Source organism: Pantherophis guttatus, chromosome 12 (genome assembly GCF_059756535.1).
Source record: "Pantherophis guttatus breed Tessera chromosome 12, ASM5975653v1, whole genome shotgun sequence".
Taxonomy (NCBI): domain Eukaryota; kingdom Metazoa; phylum Chordata; class Lepidosauria; order Squamata; family Colubridae; genus Pantherophis; species Pantherophis guttatus.
Genome location: NC_142074.1, coordinates 25,800,708 through 25,824,078, shown reverse-complemented (window position 1 = coordinate 25,824,078; position 23,371 = coordinate 25,800,708). Strand labels below are relative to the sequence as shown.

General features: G+C 47.2%; 1 protein-coding gene across 7 annotated transcripts in view; it reads right to left on the bottom strand.

Annotated features, from left to right (window-relative positions):
- Window positions 1-2,154: 2,154 nt before the first annotated feature.
- KLHL13 (kelch like family member 13) overlaps window positions 2,155-23,371 on the bottom strand; it is a 38,272-nt gene continuing 17,055 nt past the window's right edge. For 5 of the 7 annotated variants that reach the window (XM_034441678.3, XM_034441680.3, XM_034441679.3 and 2 more), the window contains 6 exons: window positions 12,853-12,994; window positions 11,749-11,881; window positions 11,367-11,563; window positions 8,470-9,265; window positions 4,464-4,577; window positions 2,155-3,580 (listed from right to left, as the gene is read on the bottom strand). In XM_034441678.3, the coding sequence (XP_034297569.1) occupies window positions 3,093-3,580; window positions 4,464-4,577; window positions 8,470-9,265; window positions 11,367-11,563; window positions 11,749-11,881; window positions 12,853-12,994 (1,870 nt within the window). In that variant the 3' untranslated portion in view covers window positions 2,155-3,092. Of the gene's footprint in view, window positions 3,581-4,463; window positions 4,578-8,469; window positions 9,266-11,366; window positions 11,564-11,748; window positions 11,882-12,852; window positions 12,995-20,592; window positions 20,707-21,317; window positions 22,155-23,371 lie in introns of those variants that run through there. The other 2 variants (XM_034441675.3, XM_034441676.3) reach the window with 2 other exon arrangements.

Sequence of the window (23,371 nt, the reverse complement as noted above, 5' to 3'; positions counted from 1 at the left end):
TGCACCGCATCAGACCGAACGCCAGGGAGACCCTGCACAGTTCCAAGAGATCGGGTGTCGACAGCTGGACCAACAGCTTCCTGCAGCTGCGCTCAGTCCTGTCCGCCCCTCCCCAGTGAAACAGCTGCCACTGTGGAAGGGCTTAAATATATAAGGAGTGCAGAAGCCCCTTCCTCAACACGGGACCCTCCCAGAGCAGCTGAGCATGCCAGGAATGAGTGGAGGGGAAAGAGAAGGCAGAGCCACGTTGAAAAGAGAGAGGGAGACAGGCTGCACCCAAGCAGGCCCTGGGCCTGAGCCAGGGGTGTCCAACCTGCAGACCAACTCCTAGAATTCAGGTCTTAAAATTGCCAAATTTTGAGACTCCAGGTCTGAACATCTGCAAAAAACGCTGAGCCTCCCAACTACACAAAGATGAATGGAGGCTGAGAATATCCCCACCTCACCTGGCCTTACGAGATGACAGGACATACAACTGTCATGAATTCCACAGGTTAATCCTTTCTTCTTCTTCTTCTTCTTCTTCTTCTTCTTCTTCTTCTTCTTCTTCTTCTTCTTCTTCTTCTTCTTCTTCTTCTTCTTCTTCTTCTTCTTCTTCTTCTTCTTCTTCTTCTTCTTCTTCTTCTTCTTCTTCTTCTTCTTCTTCTTCTTCTTCTTCTTCTTCTTCTTCTCCTTCTTCTCCTTCTCCTTCTCCTTCTCGTCCTCCTCCTCCTCCTCCTCCTCATCATTATTATTGGTTAATCTTTAGTGAGATTCACAGCCTTTGAGGCTGGTTAATAGCTCAGCAGCTCGAGTCCTAACCAAGGACCTAGGAACGGTTAAGGTATCGTCGGAGGATGGAAGCTGTTCCGAGTAAGGTGGTTTTTTGTAGAGTCAAAATGTTCAAGTCTGGCAAATTTAGAATTTCTAAATAGTGGGGTAGCCCTTTGGGTATTGCTCCAAGGGCTCCAATTACAATCGGGACAACACACAATTTCTTTTTCCACAGTCGCTCAACTTCAATTTGCAAGTCCCGGTACTTTGTGATTTTTTCTTGCTGCTTATCTTCAATCCGTGCATCACCAGGTATTGCAATGTCAATGAACCATACTTTTTCTTTTCAACTATTGTTATGTCAGGTGTGTTGTGGACCAAGTGCCTGTCAGTCTGAATACTAAAATCCCACAAGATCTTGAGTTTCTCATTCTCTAAAACTTTCTCAACCTGATGTTCCCAGTGGTTTTTGCTGTACTCAAATCCAAACTTCTGGCACAATTTCCAGTGAATGGTCTTAGCAACACGGTCATGGCGTTGTAGGTAGTCAGTTTGTGAAATTTTGCTGCACCCACTGATCAGGTGGTCGACTGTCTCATCTTTCTCATTGCAGAGGCGGCATTTGCTGTTGGTGGTAACATGTTGAATTTTTGCCTTCATGCAGTTTGTGGCTAGGGCTTATTCTTGAGCTGCCAAAATAAAGCTTTCTGTTTCTTTTTTCAGTACTCCTGATCTTAACCAGTTCCAAGTTAGTTTCTGGTCAGCTTTGCCTTCAATACTTTATTATTATTATTATATTATTATTATAATTATTATAATTATTATTTTATTTATATACCGCCCTTCTCCCAAAGGACTCGGGAGAAAAAATAAGCTTCCACGTTTTGAGAAGGGGAGGAAGGCTGGCTCTGAAAGGAACGAGCAAGGATGGGAAGACGTAATGTTTATTGATGTATTTTATTAAGTTAGTTTGCCGCCCATCACACCACAAGGCGCGAGTAGAGCCTGTTGCTTTGAGTAGAGCTTTTGCTAGGGAGTTCTCGGTGAGCTTGGGCACCAGGCCTCTTTTTCCCCACACAGCCCCCCCGCAATGCAAGCCAACCACAGACCCCCCCACCAGCCTCTTCCGCTCAGCCTGGCAAAGCCCCCCTCATAGGCGGTGCCTGTCCCATGCAAAGACCGACTCCCCCACAGGCTCTGCTTGGGTGTCCCGGGGGTGGGGTGGGGGGAGTTTGGGGGAAAAGTAGGTCAAGCCTCCCCCTTTGGAAGCTCCTGCAGAACCGGAGCCCAGCCAGTTGTGCTTCCCACACACCACACAACATACACATAAAAGAGTTACCTGGCAACGGGAAGCGAAGAAGAGAAAGGAGCCCTTTCTTTCAAGAACAAACTCCCAACTAATTGCAGTTAAAGATTTTATTGAACAAAAGAAAACAGGGCAGAGTCTGAATTCTCTGAGCAAAAAAGCAGCTTTGTCCAAGCTGTGTTTGTGCTAAATAACCGTCTGAACTGAGATTTTATACCGAGGGATCAGAGGCAAAAGAGCCCCCGGGAGCGGGGGGCGCGAGACCCACAGGCGCAAGTTTTCATCCGGAGGAAACGGTTTGGGTCAAATGTTGAGCGGCTCAACCAGAGAGAGTTCTAGCCCTTGTCTCTTTTGAAATCCAGTGTAGAGATCTCACCAGGCCACCTAGGCCCCAAATCACCGAGGGGGGGGGAGGGCCAGGGAGGGGGAGGAGTGAGAAGGCAAAGAGAAAAAGAACAAAACCCTCAGTTAATGCTTCATTTTTTTTAATTGGGGGGGAGGGGGCGGCAAGGGAGGGGAAGCCCCCTCCCCCCCCACCGATGTACAGATCCAAGGTCACCTCAGGTGCCCCTTCCTCCTTTACCTCTTCCAAACTCCTGCAGGGCCATTTCATGCTGAGTCTAAAACGCTCCATTCATTCGGGGGAGGGGGCGGGGGGAGGCAGCCGGGGCCAGAGGGGGGGTGTCCCTCTCCCCACCCATGAGGAAGCTTTCCTCCAGGCTTGGCCAAGGGGCTCTGCAGATGCCATTCAGCCCATCTTCTGCCTTCGCTCTCCTGCAAGTTAAAAACCGACAGGAGGCGCCACCGTTTCCTCCTCCTTCGTTGAGCCTTTGGAGTCCAGCATTTCCCAGGCCCACCGCGAGAAACTCCCCACACCAAACACCCCGTGAACCGTCATGCCTTTCCCCCCCACCCATTATTTGCCAACAGTTTCAGTGCAAACCCCATAGAAACTACTGGAGACGAGGAGAGGACCCATGACGCGGTGCAGCAGGAGAACAAGGGTCCCACAAGCCCCCCCCCAGGACCACTCTCAAGGCGCCGAAAGAGGCGACTCCCGTGAAGGTGAAGCTAGATTGTCCTCGGGGGGGAAGACTGTCAGTGTGCAGGCCCGGATGCCCCCCAGGGACTCCGGCAGGTCAAAGACCTTGTGCCACTCGTCCTTCTCTGGGTCGTACTTTTGAACGATCTCCACCATACAACGGTTGTTCCAGGAGTAGCCCCCGACCACGTAGATCTTATTCTCAAAGACAGCCACCCCGACGTCACTCTGGCCACGCAGCATGGCCGCGATGGGAGTCCACTGGTCCAACGTGGGGGAGTAATATTCGCAGCTGAGCACGTCATCGTAATCGCTGGTGCCCCGGAAATGGTTGCCCCCGATGACGTAGAGCTTATCGCCCACCGTGCACATGCAGTGGAGGCCTCTCACCGTGGTCATGGGGGCCTTCTGCGTCCATTTGTCCGTGTCGGGGTCAAAGCACATGAGCTCCTTCTGGAAAGTGTCGTGGGTGATGCCACCTGGGGGGAGGGGAAAGGCAGACACTCCATCAAGAGCCGGTGGGGGAGCCCCAAGGCCGACCAAAACCTTTGCTAGTACGCTAGTTTCTCACTTTATCAAGTCTACAGGTAGTTCTCGACGGACGACCGCAATCGAGCCCGACATTTCTGTTGCTAAGCGAGACGCTTGTTAACGTGACTTTGCCCCATTTTGTGACCTTCCTTGCCACAGTTGTTAAGTGGACCTGGCTTCCCCATGGATTTTGCTTATCGGAAGGTCGCAAAAGGGGGGGGGGGTCACCTGACTTCATCACTGCTCCATGGGCTCTGGAGCTGTTGGGGGGTGGGGGGGCAGCCCCAAGTCTCCCAGGAAGCTTTTCTGGCTCCTCATCCCCCCTTTTCCCCAGTGTCCCACTCTCTGGGTACATGGTATTGAGTTCCAAAGATCCCCAGCTCTACGCATAAGGTTCAAATCTTTAGCCCAGGGATTTCAAGTATTGGTGGGATTTGTTAGGCTATACAGAGGCCCCTCTTATCCCAGTAAAAAGAAGCCATTTCTTCAAACGGGACATTTATAAGATCAGCCACCCAGCTAAATGACCTACAAGGTCCCTTCAACTCTGTTATTCCAAGTCTGATCAGGAATGAGCATCATAAATAAACAAACAGCTGGATCCCCCTTTTTAAAGGTGTGGTTATCACGGAAGGCAGCCAGCTGGCTGGAATAACTATATCCAAGAGGAAAGTCCGAGATTTAACAGCGTGTCTCGTCTGAAGCGTCTGGGGGAGAAACTCAAGAGGAGTGAAAGGGAACACAGGTCTCTTTGAGGGCGAAAGATACCTGGCACTGGAGGTCTGCAGGTGTGGTTTGGGAGGGGAAAGGATGGACGATGGGCCAGCTCACCTGAAATGTACATCAGGCCCCCATAGACAGTCCCCGCGTGGCCATAATGGGGCTCGTTCATCTTCGCCACGTAGCTCCATTCGTTCATTCTGGGATTGTAACACTCCACCGTAGCTGTTGGAAAAAGAGGATCAGAATTCAGATGCTTGGCAACTGACTCGTACTTATGACGGCTGCAGCGCCCCTGGGAGTCATGTGGTCCCCTTCTGCGACCTTCTGACAAGCAAAGTCAGTGGGGAAGACGGATTCACTTAACCACCATGTTACTAATTTATCAACTGCAGCGGCTCTCCGCCTTCGTGGATTTATTTTCCACAACCTCATGAACAAAACCGTTTTGCAGATGATCTGGCCACCAGTGTCGGAAACAAGGCTCTCTCTCTCTCTCTTCCTCTCTCTCTCTGTCTGTCTGCTGGTTTCATGTTTCTGACCGGGTGCCCGTTTTATTTTTAGTCCCCTGATGTGAGAATAGACACGGAGCAAAGTTTTAGTTGCCTCTTTTTAAAGAAAGCACGTGCCATGGGAACAGGGCACCTGTGGGACGGTCGTATCGGTCGAAAAACCCAACAAAGCTCCCCCGCTTTCTAAACATGTTGCCTTTTTTTTACATTCATGTCTGTGAATGATCTTCTTCCTTGCTTTTTTTCTCAGAAAGACCCATTTGACAGCCAGGAAGAGCAAAAGCTTTCCAAGAAGCGGGCTTTAACCGGATTAATAACCTTTCCACATACCAGACGAAAAAGCTAGGCTCTTCAGGTGCAGAGCAGAAAAACACGAAGCCTCTACCATGGTAAACATTAACCGGCATTAAAATAAATCTCGTGTGCTTTAAAAAAAAACCCAGCCTTTAGAAAGATTCCAAGGGAGCGCATAGCCTGCAGCTCTTCTAACGCAAAGGTTCTGTGCGGGAGGAACCAGGAATGGAAGGATTCAGAGAGACCTGGCCATGGGAGGTGGGAGCAGGTCATGGTCTGAATGTACAAGCAGGATTTCTACGCTTGTGAGCAGAGGCAGCTTCCGCGTCCCACAAGGATTCTTGTGGCTGCTTCCCCAAGCTACTCAGGGCGGCCATGATGGTTGGAAACGCTCCTCTGCCCCCCCCCACCCTTTTCGATCCGTTCCCTCCCCAGGGCAGCATCCCCCTGGAACCAGAGCGGCCTGAGGCCTCCGTTGCAGTCAGATGCAGTGACTTCACACCTTCCAAGCTTCTAAAAATAAAAATATGAGCGTATACACAAAAACACCAAGCTTATGACACAGGGAAAGGGGGGACTGAGCTTGGGCGTCTGGGAATAGCAAAGAACCTCCACTGTAAATGTTCTAGCTGGGACTGTGGAAACAAAGGAAGGCCTCGGTTTCCCCATTCAGGCTCCGATTCAGGCCATGCTCCAAGGCTACCTCCGTATGATATCCTACCCAAAACTTGAATTGAGAGAGGTCCACGTAATCAAGACGTCATGTCTGGAGATGTAAGGCCCCCCGTTTTCTGGCCACTTTTTTCAGCAGAGGTGAAACAGGGCAAAATCTGGATGGATTTCTCAACGGCCGAGAACAAAATTCTTTTCACTGCTCCAGACTAAAACTTCTGTGAGGCCATCAAGAGTTGACCCCAGGCGAAGCATCGAGATCAGCCCACACAAAAGCTCAAAGAAAGAGTGAAAGAGTGGAAGATGTGGAGAGACTGGTCCATAGAACCACTGAGAATGGGACATGACTGGATGGATAACATCATCAAGACTTCTGACCCATTCTGAAATCTCTCCATTTGCCCTTTAATTGACCACTCACACACTCACTTTGCTGCTGTCAGCTCCCTAGGAAGCCAAGAGTTCACTATCCCGAAGGCGCTTTTTCAGGAGGCAAATGGACTTTCTGATCTTTCTTTTGAGGATGTTTCACTTCACATCCAAGAAGCTGAAGGAGTCTTCAAAACGCCTTCAAAAGAAAAAACCAGAAAGTCCAGTTGCCTCCTGAAAAAGCGCCTTCGGGATAACTATGACCTGGAGGACTGAGAATCTCTACAGACTTTTATCCAATTACAATTTGAGATGAAGACCCTTGGAATGGGGTGGGAGGTAGGAATGGGTTTCCAGAGGAAAAGAATTGCAGACTACAGGAACCAGGAGCACAATTCAGGTGACCCTGAGGAAGTGCTTCAAGGGCCCTCTAAAAGGATGCAAATGAAACAACTGTCTGCAAGGAATATAAATCCTTCCATTGTCCACTATCCCGTCAGAGCTGAAGAAGCTTCTTGGATGAGAAGCGAAACATCTTCAGAGAAAAACCAGAAAGTCCAGTTGCCTCCTGAAAAATAAGCACCTTTGGGACAACCAGGACCTAGAGGACTGAGAATCTCTACAGACTCCAAGAGTTCACTACTTCAGTTAGGAATGATCTTATTAATTAGAGGATGAGCATTAGACAAGATCTTGGCCATCATCACAACCTTAGCACAACCAGAAAAAAACATCTCCATATTCCATCGGTCAGGCAAATCTCTACAGTTATTGTTATTATAATACTTTTTACACCATTTTTATGGCGCTGAGATTTTTCCACGTTAAAACAAGATCTTCTGGGCAATAGCAGATCATTAGTTTAAATTTGGGGGACTCCAGCAGCAAACTCCAGCATTTCATTTCTGCTTCATCTCTTCCTAGACGGAGTTTTTAGTAGCCTTAATCATTCCTGCCTTTGGGGATTATTCCCAAGGATCAACTTTTGTAGAACTGTCTGTTGGATTTTGAACTGCCGCGTCTGTGTTTCTTATTATTTTAATTTTAAGCAAATAAGAATTGCATGTCAGCAGTGATGTAGGTGGGGCTTATCTTCAACCACAGACGGCAATCAAAAAAACGCTTCTTGCCAAATTCCCAGCGTGGAGCCCAATAGGGTCAGAGGGCCACATGACGCTTCATTGGAGATGTTTCTGCGCCAAGAACGCTACATCCGATTGCCTGCCATCTAAACATGATTAATAAAGAATAAACATTATTCATCTTCCTTCCTTTCTTGCCTTTCACAGGAAAGAGGGAAAAGTTACAAGGATTCTTTCTACGTTTTGTTGCAAAAAAAAGGGGGGGGCTTCAAAAGCTGCAGTGAAAGTGGAAAAAAAAATGACTTGCGACGCAACTCAACGGAGAGAGAATATTTTGATCTAAGAATCGACAGGACCGCCAAGCCAGAGTCTGACTTTCATACAAATGGATCCAGCTCATTATGGAAATCGATGCAAACTATTTAACAGCCCACAGATTGTTCAAGGTAACCCTGAAGACAAGTACTAAAAAGTGACAGATCGTATCAAGAGGGAAGAAATTAGAAAGGAATTGTCAGGCAGCAACGGTGCTGCTCGCCTAGGGAGTTTCGGCGGAGACATGGCTGCCTGCCTCTGGTGTTTATAAGAGGAAGATGCTAAATTATCAGGAGGAAGGCCCTTAAGAGGGTCCTAAGTGGAATATGCACAGCTCACTTGCTCTGCTCACTGCCTGGCTCACAAGGGGCGGGGGGCGGGGAGGGCAGGAAGTGAGCCCGTATACTCAGGCCAGACTAAGAGAGCCAGCCACCAACACTTAATTCTTCACACGTCAGACAAAAGAAGCTTAAAATAAATTCAGATCAGCGCTACCTGCATAAAATCAATACACAATTCATTTGCTCAGAAGAAAACAGGCCCATTCATTATTCCCCTTGGCATGTGGGAAGATAGACAATTAAACCCCGCATTACCATAATAATATACAGCGGCACCGTTATTATTTCCAAACACTCCTTTTAAAAATACGATACAGGTTAGCGTGCAATACCGTGGTTACTAAATCCCCACAGAGCCAGTGACAGCTTGACTAAAGCTTCGCTCCTTTTTCCGAATGGGTCGAATTGCCTTCGTAGACGGTGGAAACGTTCTGGCATAATATATCTTGATGCCGGAAAAACCATCTGACAGTGAATCGCGACATCCTGATTAGCCGGCGATTTAAGCTTCTCCACCTGAGATGGAACTTACCTAATTCCCCGGCTGCATTGCGACCACCGACGGCATAGAGATGTCCTTTGAGGGCACTTAGGTGGAAGAAAGTCCGCTTTTCATTTAAGGAAGCCACTTGCATCCACTTATTGTAGCGAGGGTCAAACCTGAAAACCGTGTCCACAGCCGTCTTCCCTTTCGTGTCGTAATTGCTCTGCCCGCCAACCACGTAGAGGAAGTTCCCGATCACCGCGATGCCATGCTGGTATCGGGGTGCGTCCATGGGGGCCAGGGACCTCCACTCGTGCGCTTTCTCGTCGTACATCCGCAGTTCCTTACTCACGACCAGCTGCTGCCGGAGGACCCCTCCCAAGGTCACCAGGTGGGTGCTGTCCGAGCGGATGGCCGTTCTCTCCGACTGCATCACCGGCTGCATGTAGGGCATCATTTGATAGTTACTGGCTTCCAAGAGCAAGTTGACGCAAGTGTTATCGGTCCTCATGAAATCCACCGTCTGGACGTAGTTGATGAGATCCTGGGGTGTCATCAGAGGGAAACGGATGTTTTTCATGAGCTTCGCGGCGCATTCCATGCGAGGCTCCTCGTACCGCAGCCACCGGCAGGCGGCCTTGAAGAGTTCCAGCTCGGTGCAGTGCTTAAGGCTGTTACTGGAGAGGACGAAGGCAAGGCGCTCGAAGGGGAGCTTCACAAACTCCCCCGTACTTAGCAAGGCTGGGAAGTTCTTGAGGATGAAATTGTTCACGTATTTATCCACTTCGGTGAGGTTGTACGTGTTGGCAATCCGCCCCACCTCAACGCAGTTCTCCAAGGACACCTACGAAGGTAAGAGACGACCTATTAGCATCTAATACTACCTGTGCTCCAGTATTCCCTGCCTCCACAGGCTTTATAGCCACTCCCAACGAGTCACAAGGGACAAAATACGTCCCAGTTGGGCAGCAGCATTGGGAGCACAGCACAAGGCTTCCATTTCTCCAGCAACTACCTGCGCATGGAGCATCAAGTGCTGGAGCTACAACAGACTGGAAAAACTGGCCCCAAGTTTTGCTGGTGCCCTTCTCCAGTCTTCTCCTGCCTCTTGTTATCAGTAAGAATGCATCCGTTTCCATCAGGGGGTGCTACCTTGGAGAACCACACCTGGACTGGATCAAGGGAGCAGACTCTTTTTAAGATTTTCACTCTTAACGCTGAAATTGCAGGAGGGAAACAAAAGGCTAGAAAAACCCAAACCGGTTTTTCCTTGAAAGGGGGTTGAAAATTCTGAGTTGCAAAATTTAGACAAGGGGCGAAGGGGCGTCGGAGGCAGCTAAAATTGAAAAGCAAGAGGTGGAATCAGTTGCAAGTACTCCAGCTGAAGACAGGAAACTGAAACAGCAGCAGCAGAAAAGAGAAAGGAGATGCTTTGCAAGACACCGACCGTTGATAGGTTTGCCAGGAGGGCCAACAGACTACAGATTTTGCTTTGCTTTTTAATGTATATGCCGCCCTTCTCCGGAGACTCAGGGCGGCTTACAATGCGTTAAGCAATAGCCTTCATACTTTTGTATATTTTATACAAAGTCAGCTTATTGCCCCCCACAATCTGGGTCCTCATTTTACCTACCTTTGAAAGGATGGAAGGCTGAGTCAACCTTGAGCCTGGTGAGATTCGAACTTACAGTAATTGCAAGCAGCAGATGTTAATAACAATGCTTTAGTCCACTGTACTACAGGCTCTTTATTTTGCAGCCCTGCGGCTAAATCCAGGGATAAAAGACACAGAGGTTCCTCTGCTAGAGTTTCCCCTGGTGGCCCATGTTTGGATGCCCATAATTTAGACATCTTAAGACTGTTTTGGGGATCTGAATTTTCTTACTCCACATCAGTGTTTCTCAACCTCGGCAGATTTAAGATGTGTGGACTTCAGCTCCCAGAATCCTCCAGTCAGCATGCTCAACGTCCTAAAGCTGCTGAGGTTGAGAAAGTCACAACTCTGTGTAGTCACAACTCTTATTCCATCAGGACTTAACACAGATTCTAGGATCGCATACCTGAGAAAGAAAAAGGACACGTTTTTAAGGAAAGGTACAGGAAATGTCTTCCTCTCTGAGTTAATGGCTCCATCCCATCTTCCCCAGCTCTCGGCCACGGACGCTAAAACTGATGGATCTTGAAAATCCCATCGTCTTTAGAAAGTCTCCCTTTTCCCTCCCTTGTTGGTATAAATGTCTGGTATTTTCGTTATTTGTGACTTGGATGGTACTGTATTTTTAAAAACCCACCGGTTTTTGAAAAGCTGGATGTTAGATGTCCCATTATTTTTAAAAAATCTGTTTAAGATCTATTTGCATGCAAGTTGCGGAATAGCTCAGCTGTCTCTGTCTTTCCTTTAATCCTTGAGCATCCATCAAAATACATACCCCTATTTCCATCTTACGGAGTCACCCAACCCAGGCTGCAAGTGAGGCCTGCGTAGCGGCACCTTCTCCAGAAGAACCCAGCTGTTATACACCGAAACTGAAAATAGCAGCTTTCCTTTGTGGTCAAAAGCAATTTACAATGTGTGCCTTCTGATCTCCCACAGCTGAGAACCTCCCACTTGGCAGAGATTTATTTTTTTCAATAAATGGTTCTGCTTCCAGGAGTCCCATTGGCAGAACTATTCCAAAAGAGTTTATAGACGGCGTTCACCGTTTTTCCTACGAAGCACGTTGACCGAAAGGTGAATTTAATTGTGTGATACTGCATGCACACAGGTCGAGAACTAATTGCGTTTAGTGGGGAGCTGCCTTGCAGAAGAACTGCTCCTGCTCTAATTCGAGCAACGTGGACCGTCTCTTTTGGGGGAAAAACCCTTTGCAAGATCAACCCCCTGCGGTTAAAACAAGGGTAGCTGAAGAGAGGAGCCTCCAAGCCACGACCTTCATTTCTCTTACCCCGGATATAAGAAACACTTTACAGAAGTCCAGCACGGGCAAGATCTGCAAAAAACTGGCCGCTTCAAGAGTGTCCTGCAGGTTGTCCATGTTGAGGGAAAGTTTCGCCGTATAAATAAAATCAATGATCTTCTTTAAACCTATTTTGTTCACACCGTGCAGTTTGATGCACATTAAGTCTTGCTCTTTCATCCCGCCTGGGAACAAAATTTAGACAGAAAAGGGTTACAGCCAGTCAGAGCCTCCTCAGGACGTTTCTTCCAAACCAGAGAGAACGGCATTTCATCCCTGACATTAACCGAACCCCCGAAAGAAACACATAGGGAGGGGGTGTCTACTGGCCTCCAGGCGCGGCACCTGATTCACCAGCAGGGAACCCTACCTGTGAACATGGCCTTGAAGTAATCACTAGCAGACGCCATCATAGCCCTGTGCACAGGGAACACTTCGTCTCCATCGCCTGGCACTAAGGTCACATCACAAAGCAACCCTTCTACGCGCAGCTGGTCGAAACCCTGCAAGAAAGAACCGGCGACGTCAGCTCCACTCCCCCTCGAATGAGGCGCTGGCCCACGGGGAGCCCCACACAATTGGAGCTCCTGTTCCTGGGGCTGCAGAAGCAGTCCAGGCTCAGCGTCACTGGGGAACCCTGGGGGAGGGAGGGAGGCTGCTCTGCTCCTGCCAGCCAGAGGGTTATTAGGTTACCCCCACTGAACAAAAGGCTTCTGGCGTTCCCAGAATACAGGCAGGATCCTGGGGCATCAGCTCTGCCCGGCCATCCACTTCCGAAAGCTTTCGGGCTCGTTTTTACATCGGCTGCAGCTCTTCCCCAGGCCGGCCCACCCAGCAATTTCCCACTCTTTAAAATGCTCCCGGGAAGAGAGCCGTGTGTAGCCTACTTTGCCACCTAGTTGGTGGCAGCAAACAATGCCAGGCACAGGGTTTGGCCTCATTTCACGGCCACTGCAAACACAAAGCATCAGCAAGGGGGGCAATGGGGCTGCTTCCAAGAGCCGAAATCAGAGGACGGGCCTGGACTTCTGCACAACCCACTGCTAGATAATGAAACTGAATTTTTTTCACGCTCCAGGCCAATGGAAGCAAAAAAAGATAGGAAGAGCAAAACATTCACACTGAAAGGCTGTTTCGCCTGACAAATTCCCTTGAAGGCAGTCGGACATAATTCGCAGGCCAAAGGCCTCCCCCTTCTTTCTTGAACCATGTCAAGCTCGGGTCTCCTTCAATCACAGGGAAAAGCAGCCACGCTCCAATCTGACCGCCATGTTTAATTAGCAAGGGAGAGGAAGTCCTTCGAGACCAAGGAGGGGAGCCTGTTCTGTGCTTCCTTCCCAGCCGCTTGGTGACCTGGGCTGCAATGACATTGCCAAAGAGATGAGTCTTTGGAGGAAACTCTCCCCCGGAAGAGAAGAACGTGCTCCCAAAGAAGTTTGCCTGGCAGGTGGCTCCGTTCCAGGCATTCACTCACCTGGAGGACCACAGAACTGTGAGTATTGCTGGTGAAGAATCGGGTGGTTCCTGCCTTCGATGCCTGCAGGTGAGCAGACAAGCCCATATCGCTGCTCCCCAGAGTGACTTTCATGTGAGGCTCTTCCTCTTCAACCAAAGATCTGGGGAAAAAGAAGGAAGAGAAGAAGACAACGGCTTCCGGTCAGAGCTTGCTTGTTCCTCCTGCCACCATCACCACCACCAATGCAGGAACATGCAGGAATCTGTAAGCCAATCTCAAAGGGAACCTAACCCGGTTTGTGTTGCTATTATATATGTTGTTATTAAATATTAAAAAGTGACGGGGCAGTTTCTCCTTCTGAATTCAGCATTTACTGCAAGAAGCTAACAACTTTCTTTCATTTTTCCTGTAATTAAGATAGGTGGCAATTTTTGATCCCGTTTTTCAAGATTTGGGGGTTCAAAAGCCTTCCACCTTTTAGGAACCTAAAAACCTTCATTGCAGCTGAATAGGAAACTGAGGGGTAGAAAGGGGGAGGAGGGTTTACAAGCAAAAGTTCTGTCTGTCCAGATCTTAAATGCTCTATGTATGACATGCTGATGCCTTTATGGCACCTGTGTCCATAAAAAGCTCAGGGATATCGCATTACATACAGTAATTTGTGTGCCTTCCGTGCACGTGCTGACATGAAAGTATCCGCTCTTCTTCATAATGTTTAAATATAACTTGCAGCCTCTTTAGAAAACATCTCTGAGCATGCAGGTAAAACATTGGCCTCAAAAGGAGTTTCAGAAATTACTTCAGCAGGATAACTGCTCCCCCAAATATGAGCAAACCAATTGTCTCCTGCCTACATTACAAAAAAAAAAAAAAAAAAAAAAAAACCCTAATTAAAAACAGAGTTGGTTTAATATAAATTCTGTCAGGTTATGCTTGCAGCTGCTATTTATTTGCACCAAGTAGGGAAACTGGGGTTATTTAAAGGAATTTCTGAAACTTGGAACATTTGGGGGTGAAAACACAAATTGTTTGGAGATCAGCCATAAAAAAGAACTCTAAACAAGTACTGCGGACTACACAGAAATGGCGGTTTGATGCATGGGTGTGAAATACATGGAAATACACGCAGTGTGGAAATGCAGAACACATTTAGCAAGTTTCTATTTCAAATGTGACCAGGTGGTTCCTCACCACAAGGATTTGTGAAGATTAAAGCTTCTTTCTGAATATGCTGCTGTGCACCACAATTAGCAACCCATAAATAACCTGAAATGTCTCGTGTCACATCCTGATTAATTGCATAAACCTTTACACAGCCCCAAAACCCAAATCTGTTTCTTTTAGTGCATTCAGACCACAAGAGGTAGGGAAAAAAATTAAACAAATCACAGATGGCAGATGTTGATGCAACAATTGAAGGGGAAAGTCTTCCAAACAGGATGGATGCCTGTTATTTTATTTTATTATTTATTATTTTATTACAGTGCTCAGACTTGTCTTTGATACCAGCAGCGACAACAAAGAATTTCTGATAGATTAAATCACATTTTGGTTGAGTAAAATCAGCTTGCATTCTTGTGGTCCGAGCTGGACAGAAATCATCCACTTTCTCATCTACAGGTTGAACCTCAGCTCTCGTGAAGGTTCTTTCACACAATTATGGCTAAATATAAAATATGGACCAAAGCATCTCTCTGAGCGCATTGCAAGAAAATTAGCTCGACACGAACTAAGTATTCCCTTCAGAATTACTGCAAGATGTTACTGAAGTCCAGTTTCATGAGGTCATAAAGACATATATTGCTGGGCCAGAATGTTGGATTAGATCAGATCTGATAAACCAGGGATGTCCAATCTTGGCAACTTTAGGACTTGTGGGAGTTGAAGTCCACAAGTTTTAATGTTGCCAAGATTGGACATACCTGTGATAAACAGTAGTTTAAAGACCACAAGTAGGGTTTGAAAAATGTGGGGGCTTCTTTATCCAGTACACAAAAAGCTTACATTTCTGGAAAAAAACATCTAGTTTTTTTTTTTTTAACCTTCTTCCATGTTGCTTTCTAATACCAGCAACTCCCCCTTGAAGAGCTGCGGAACCCAAAGACCCAAAATCCACAAGTCCCTGAGCCATCTCATTACGTCAACTATGCGCCCAAAAGACCCCCAAAAGTTTTAATGAAGAGATATTCGGTTTAGACATATTTACCAAGGGTGTTTTATATACACTCATTAAAGCTAACACACCAACCCTTATAAATAATTAGTTAATAAGGAGAGTAAATATATTGATTAGGCTTTTCTGGGGATAATGCTGAATCGCTATTGCTTCCAAGAATTCCTCATAAAGTTAATTAACCTTCTAATTATTCCCATAGCTATGACGAATAGATGGCATTATATTAAAAAAAAGAGAGGACTAGTTGGACTTTTAATCCACATTAAATTCTGTAGGAATCAGGACTACCCTTTACAAGAATCAGAAGGGGGGGGGGACCAGCAAAGAAATGAGGATCCAAATAACTACTTGGACAGGGAGAGAGTGGAGAACAAGCATGGAGGAATTTTCTTTGAAAGATAAATCACTCACGCAAATATTTTGGGAACTCTCAAAAAGCAATTCATCACAAATATTCAACTCCAAAGCTGCACAAAAGCTTGAGTACACATTTCTAGCTCCTTGAAACTTTTTTTAGCAACTGCTTGTCTCTTTATCTTGCTGATCCAATTTTTTATATAGAGGTATATAAATAAAACCAGTGTTCAGTTTAGTGATCCTATATTTCACTGCTCTGCTCCACCCTCCTGTGCCCTGTTCCACCCCCCCCCCTTTGTTTGAAACATGAGACGCTTGGGTTATTTTTGTCCATCCGTGTTTCAGGTGGATAATAAAAGGTACCCGGGTCCTTTTCAGAAGCCCTCCGTGTCAGCTCAACCCACAGGCTTAAGCCCAAAGCTTGCTTTTCGCTCTCAGTAGAGTTAAGAAGGTGGCTTCATTTGTTCCAACTGCAAAACCCCAGAGGGGTATTTTAGTCTTGTTTTTCTGTCGTTTTGCCTGGCTGAAAAAAATGTTAAAATGCCATCTTGTAGCTTCACCCGGTCATCCAAATCTCCCCCCCCCCAATAATTCATAAAGCTATCCAAGTAAAAGATGGCTTCAGACCCCCGTCTAGTCCCCCACTACTGTATGGGGGCAACCTAAGCTTCTCCTCCTGTCCGAGCACACTGGACGGGCAGGCTGGCTGCATCTTCGTCCACTCATTTCATTTTCAAAGTGCCCGAAGCCTCTGTCGGCTCTATTTTCCAAAGCTGCATAGCAGATGCTTAAATAATGGCAAAACTATCTTCTCCTGATGCGTCAAGCGCCATCCACGCTTTTCAGAAAGACGAGGCGGGTAAGGAGGCCCTTGGCACTAACGCCGGAGGAGGCCCACAGTGCCCTTTGGCACCTTCTACGAAGGCGGAGGAAGAGATCTAGGGCTCTTCCAGAAAGCCGCCTTCCGTGTGGTGCTTAGGAACCCATAAAAAGGCGCTCTGGGTTATCAGGGAGCAGTCCAAAATAGACTATCTTCTCTTTCTAAACATCAAGAGCAGCCTCCAAATCTAGTAGCGATCTCCAAAACCGAGAGGCTGATGGAAACAAGGAAGAATTAGAATCCGGAGATGCACTTAACTCAGGAGGCCCAAAGGTGGCCGAAGGAGGACTACCTCACCCGAGGAGGGAAAAGGCGTCCAGGATGGCACAAGGGATCGCTTCCTTGGCAAACTTCTTCCATTTAATGTTTTTCTAGCCTATGTTTCAATCTGTAGACACAACAAACCACTTACAAACGAAAACATTGTCCTTTCAAACAAACAGTGAACGAAAAATATCATCAAAGAAATGATGATCCAAATAACTACTTCGGCAGGGAGAGAGCGGAGAACAAGCATGGAGGAGTTTTCTTTGAAAGATAAATCACTCGCAAATATTTTGGGAACTCTCAAAAAGCAATTCATCACAAATATTCAACTCCAAAGTTGAATATATGATAAAACTCTTTTGAGATAGATAAAAAAGCAACTTCTTTGGCACAGCTAATGAAAGAGATGGTTTTTAGATATCCTCACATCCTGGAAAGAACCGAAGCTCCCACTGATAGCCGCAAAACTTTGTTGCTCCTGAGCGTCCAAATTTCAATCTTAGGGCAGAATCTACTTCGTTTTTCATCGACAAAAATGAACAAAAGCAACTGTGCAACTACACCCATCGAACTGCAGGATGAGAATACAACTTGGTGTAGTCCCACGGATGAGCTCTTTGGAACCCAACTCCAAATGTTTGCAAACTCCAAGAGGCTCATAGTGTCCAAAGGTAAACTAGTTGAGAAGGAAAAAAGAAAGCTTATGAAGAATAAAAAATATCTGCTAAACTGGAGTGAGAAAGAAAGCTGCATCTTTTTTGGTGAGGTTCTGTTCTGGTCCTAAGTATGGCTGACAAGCAGCCTTATTCTCTGCTGAGCAATAAAAAAAAAAAAAAAAGAGCACGTTATGCAAGACTCCGTTCCAAGATTTATATTGACCATTTTTTTTTTTGCTTACCTTAGCTTGAAGAGAAGAAATGATTACTTTGAAAATGTGATTGGAACTATCTTTGACACACTGCAATAACACTCCACTTGGAGGAGGAGAAGCAATGCTGACGCCCACCCCCAAAAAAACAGGCCGGGCTGTAGAAAAGATGTCTCTTCCTTGGTGGAACCCCAAAACAGCAGGACTGAGCCTGCTGCTTTACTCCTACTGAGAGCACATCCAATCGACTCCTTGACTTGGTGCAAGACAAGAGAATCAAGTCTGGACTAATGTAATGTGGACAGCAAGGCTTTGGCCAAAATAGGAGTTATCTGACTCTGCAGCAGATGTCTAGAATAATAGAATAGAATAGAATAGAATAGAATAGAATAGAATAGAATAGAATAGAATAGAATAGAATAGAATAGAATAGAATAGAATAGAATAGAATAGAATAGAATAGAATAGAATAGAATAGAATAGAGAAAAATAGAACAGAACAGAACAGAATAACAGAGTTGGAAGGGACCTTGGAGGTCTTCTAGTCCAGCCCCCTGCTTAAGCAGGAAACCCTACACCACTTCAGACAAATGGTTATCCAACATCTTCTTAAAAACATCCAGTGTTGGAGCATTTACAACTTCTGGAGACAACTTGTTCCACTGATTGTTTTGTCAGGAAATTTCTCCTTAGTTCTAGGTTGCTTCTCTCCTTGATTAGTTTCCACCCGTTGCATCTTGTTCTACCCTCAGGTGCTTTGGAGAATAGCTTGACCGGCTCTTCTTTGGGGCAGCCCCTGAGATATTGGAACACTGCTATCGTGTCTCCCCTGGTCCTTCTTTTCATCAGACTAGACATACCCCGTTCCAGGCAGACAGACAGGAGTCAAGCACTCTTCAGAAGAGAGAAATGCCTCTCCATGTGCATTTCACAGCTCCAGAATAAAATCTGAGAAGCAAATTCCCTTAACGTACTAGATAGTCTGGTCACCCACCTCTGTCTGAAACCGCACTTGATTCGAATACTCGTTGTGGCCTAAATTAGAAGTGAATTGCGCCAGGTGACATTTTGATGACCTCTTGTTTTCCATGGCCACTAACTCATCCTTGATCTTTGCACACACCAGAGGCTTGAATGCAAAGTCTTCAATTCCACAGTTGAAGTAAGGAAACCATGAGAGACGGAGAGAGATGTAAGGCCAGTTTCACAGGTGAGAATTCCGGACAGCCACAAGGCCCTACTTGCCCTGATCAAATGACATTAGGGTCATCCATTCAACATCCATCTTTTGATACAAGCACGGACCCTGAGGCCCACAGATCACTCACCAATTGCAGATCTTCTATCTATAGATGGGCAAACAACTTATCAACAAAACAGATGCGGGAAACTTTTTGTTCGTTTACTCAAACGTATAATGTGAAAACAAGACTTCAGGTGGCTTCTTTCTTGACTTCTAGATTTAAAGGCTCACAGAAGCATACCTGGGAGGGGGATTCACCTGCTTGAGGCAAAGTGGGTGAAATGGAGGTGGGGGGTGGTAGAGAAGGAGCAATAGAAAACAGGACCTGTAGTGCTTGGGACAATGGATCATAAAGCACTTCATATTCATAAAGACTAAAAATATTTGAGTCTTCTTAAGGATAAACTGTGCCGAAGCTATAATTACCAATAAAGCCTCTTCCTTAAGATTTTAAAACCTTTTTGGTCTAAACATTAAGTACAACATATATTTTACTAAGGAAAACAAATGAACTTGATGAGTATGTTTGAGCTCTGCAATTACATAAATCATTATGAAATACATACCCTGAACTGCACATGAAAGGGCTTTTTTAAAAAAAATGATTTACTCATTTAACAAATATATTTTAAGACACATATTTCTATACTTGTTTCCAAGACTCCTTCTAATTCCTGGTCTAACGTATATTGAATTAACAGAAATGTTCCATTCCTAACTCAGATGGACAAATGCTTCTGTCCTTTCTCTTTCAACCCGCTAGTGTAAAATTTCCTTTCATGTTTCAGATCTAGGAAAAATGCTCTTAACTGTTAAATGCTGACAGTTAGTGAGATGGTTTAAAAAAAAAAAAAGCAATTCGCAGCAAAAAGATACTGTGTGTCTCATAATACAAAATGTGAAATAAAAACAGAGAGACAGGTAGAAGTCTCTACCAAAATCTTAGATGAGGGGATGACTTGTCTACGAGCGAGCTAATATAAAAGCCAAAACATCTGAAATATCCCATTTCATTCACGCAAGACCCAAGGAAACCAAATTCAAAGCTGTGGAGATATATTTCATGTTTTTCAGACATAAAAGCTATAAAAGCTTTTTTATATCAGAGTATTTGTGGAAATAACGAGCAAAACCACCAAAATCAAGTTGACTTTCTTTCTTTCTTTCTTTCTTTCTTTCTTTCTTTCTTTCTTTCTTTCTTTCTTTCTTTCTTTCTTTCTTTTTCATTTTACCGTGCCAGGCGGTTTGCTCAACCTCAGCCAGAAATACATCCCTTGTCTATGAAAAACGTGAGCCTGTCCTTTTACAAACCTAAAATCTTGAGCTGCAGCTCTTTTGCAAAGCCCATGGTTTGAATTCTGACTCTGAGAGACGAAAGGGAATCTAACCACAGAAACAATTACTTGGATTAAAGAATTGGACTTCTGACAGCCAGTATTTCACCACGGGAAAACCCACACATCACATCGAGTCCCGAAAAAGACACCTGGGTGGTGGGTGGGCGTTTTTAGCGTTCTCTCATGATGAAAAGCAACTAGAGAAAGGAAGAGCTTTGGAGTTGCTCCTCTCAGATCTGCACTGTAGACCAAGGACCCCACTTCAAAACTTCCAAAAGGGGCACTGAAAAGGAAGGGTGCGAATCTGCTCTGTTCTCCCCTGCTTTACCCAGCAAAGGAAACACAACACCTGTCTCCACCAGGGTGGTGGTGGAGAAGGAACAGAACTGACAAGAGGAAGGAAAAGCCGACATTCTGGGATAGGAGGGAGAATGGGATGTTCACAATGGAAATTCTGAGACCAATGTCACAATCAGAGAATACAGAACCACAAATAAAGGAAGGGGGGGGGAAGGAGAAAGAAGGGTGTTAAAACTGCACAGAGCCAAACCCTGCCGGGGGTGGTGGTGGGGGGATGCAATCTTGCAAAGGCATGCCCACCTCAAGATGCCCTCCCGTCCTCTCACTTACATGTAGGCTGGAGAAAGCGGCGATGACCGGGAGGTTTTAAGCACAGGCACGGGGAACTTCCAGCTAGCAGGCGAGCTCGTTTTCCATTTCAATGGCATGTTGGTCACCGCGATACTACAATAACAGCAAACAGCGTTTCCATAACAGACGGCCGGCTCGGGCTTCCATTCCAGACGCACGCACTCTCCCAGGCAGGATGGTGACGGCGGCAGAGGCTGGGAACCAGCCAAGCCAGCTTGCCAAGGATGTGAAGCCGGCGTTTCCAAGCTGCCAAGGGGGCCGCCGGGCTTCTCCTCCTGACCCCCGCCGTCCCCTAAAGCGGGCAGGCGGGCGCTGCTAGGGCTCGGGCTGGCCGATGGTGCCACCGCCTCATTAGAGAAGGGCTGACTGCAGTGTACATTAAAAAAAAAAAAAGCGCGAGAGGGCGAGGGAGGAAGGAAGGAAGGGGGAGAGGCTGCACACCACCAAGGCACCACAATGCAGCTTTGGTCTATAAAAAGACCGCCTCGGTCTTCCCCACCCCGAGACCGAGCTGGCACTACTATTGTTCCACCTTCCCCACAGTCACACTGCAGCACTGAGCTACATTCAATACCTATTAACCTGGTTTCTGGCCAATAGTAGCAGGAAAAAAAAGCCCCGAAATGACAAGAGGAAGGAAAGGGGTGTGCGGAGGGGGGGGAGGCAACGAGATGGATGCCATAAAGAAAACAAAAGACACGTACCGGCTCAGAATACATTTGTCATCCTCGGGATATTCTTCGCTGGAACTGCTGCAACAGTACAAGCGGGCGAGAAATCTCAGCATAGCCTTAGGCCAGGCGGGGAAGGAAGGAGAGATCAGTGACCGAACGCAGCAGCAGCCGCCTCTTTTCCTTCCGTGCAAATCAAACAAGGCAAGAAGGCCATTATGGGAGGGGGGGGGGAAAAGGCTACTTGCAAACAACAACAACAACAACAAAAACAGATTTTGGAAAGAAGAGAGAGGGAAAGACGGGGCCAGTCTTTGCTAATCCGTAGTCAGAGCGACCCAAGGAATACGGGAGGGCAGATTCCTGCCTGCTTTGGGATCCAAGGCGCTCTCGGTTTCCCCTACCCTCGGCTTCCAAGACGTGGTGAGGAAAAAAGCCTCATGCATTTTACAACACCTCCTGCGAACACGAATGCCGTCCTTCGCCTTCGGTTTGCAGCTGGGAATTGGAGAGCAACGTGCCGCTAATATCTGTCCTTGCACAGGGATGCAATCAACACTCAGACAGAGCAGACCCCCCCCTCGCCCTCCCCAGCTCATAAACTGCCTGAAGCCTCGACGAAGCAGCCAGTTTGCAGGTGACACACAATTCTATGGCCTCTCCAGGGGTGTCCCGAGGGGCAGGCAGGGGTGCCCCTTCCCCAAAGCGCCCCTGAAGCAGCACACGATGGGCCAACTTAAGGAAGGCAAGACTTTGTGGAAATGTTATTCCGGCAGTTTAATCTTGAGCCGGGAGGGGCCTCGATCGGTGCGAAGGAGCACCAAGGCACGGCTGCCATGTGGCAGAACAAAGCTTCTCCTGCTGGAAAGTGAGGGAGGGAGGGAGGGAGGGAGGGGGAGTCATCAGAGGGTTTCCAGGGACTTGAAAACACCCCCTCCCACTTTCCCTGTGGCTCTGGGCCCTCGAATGACCCTCTCTTTAAAGGCAAAACAAACCTTTTTTTATTGAATTTTTAACAGATCCGCCTTCATTTGTAATTCAGGTAAGGAGAAAGAGCAGCTTCCAAATTGTCAAGTTCCCAGCGGTGCTGAAAACTCTACAGTCACAGAATAGGGGAATAGTCAGCCCTGAACCCCCAAATGCCTGGCCATTCACCTAATCATTGCCTAAAGTCCCTCCAGACTGATGCAGGGTGGGTGGGTGGGAGATTAATCACACAAAGAAAGCCATCCTAACTCGGGGAGCACAGAGGACTATCTGTCCGGCCTCCAAGCAGCTCCCTTCTGGCGACCGAGGGTGGGAAGACAATGCAGTTTGATGCTGCAGGCACGTTGACCCAGTCCTAGCCATATATTCCAGTGCCAATGGCTGGGGAGGGGGGGAGGGGGGAAACGAGAGCAGATGCACCCAATATGGACGGCCCCAAACTCACTTGTTGCCGGCCTTTAAGCGAGAAGAAGAATTAGACAAATCCAGGGGAGGACCGTGAGCCAATGCCAAGCGCAGCTCTGTCCGAGAGCCGCCGGGGAAAGAGTCTTTGCAGAGAGCTGGATTTCTCTGGCAGAGCCGGGCTGCTGACAAAGGACGGAGGCTGCCGCCTTCCAGGAGCCCCATCAGGCCCTGGGGAAAACGTGGGCTCAGCCACACACCCCTGTCTCCTGCGTGAGCCCCAGAACCACCAAATCAAACGGGGCATCATTAACAGTCAATGGGTGCCTCTGCTCCCGTGGCACACACAGCACAGAGGCTGGAGGACAATGGGAGTCACCTGCTGTTCAAGCTGAATGCACCGCCTGCCACTCACGGCAGACCTCGGACTGCCTGCTTGGGGGGGAAAGAGAACAAGCTAGTGCTACCCAGGATCAGCTGGCAGGGAGAGGGAACAGAGGGTGGAAGGAGCAGCACTCAAGCCTCCATCAAGGTCGGAGCCACCTTAGGCCGCTTAAAGCTGCCAGCCGACTCTTGGCCACTAGAAAAGGCTGGGGAGACCCAGATAACAGCAATAGCCCCAAGACTTATATACTGCTTTACAGCCCTCTCGAAGGGGTTTACAGAGTCAGCATCTTGTCCCTCCAACAATTTGGGTC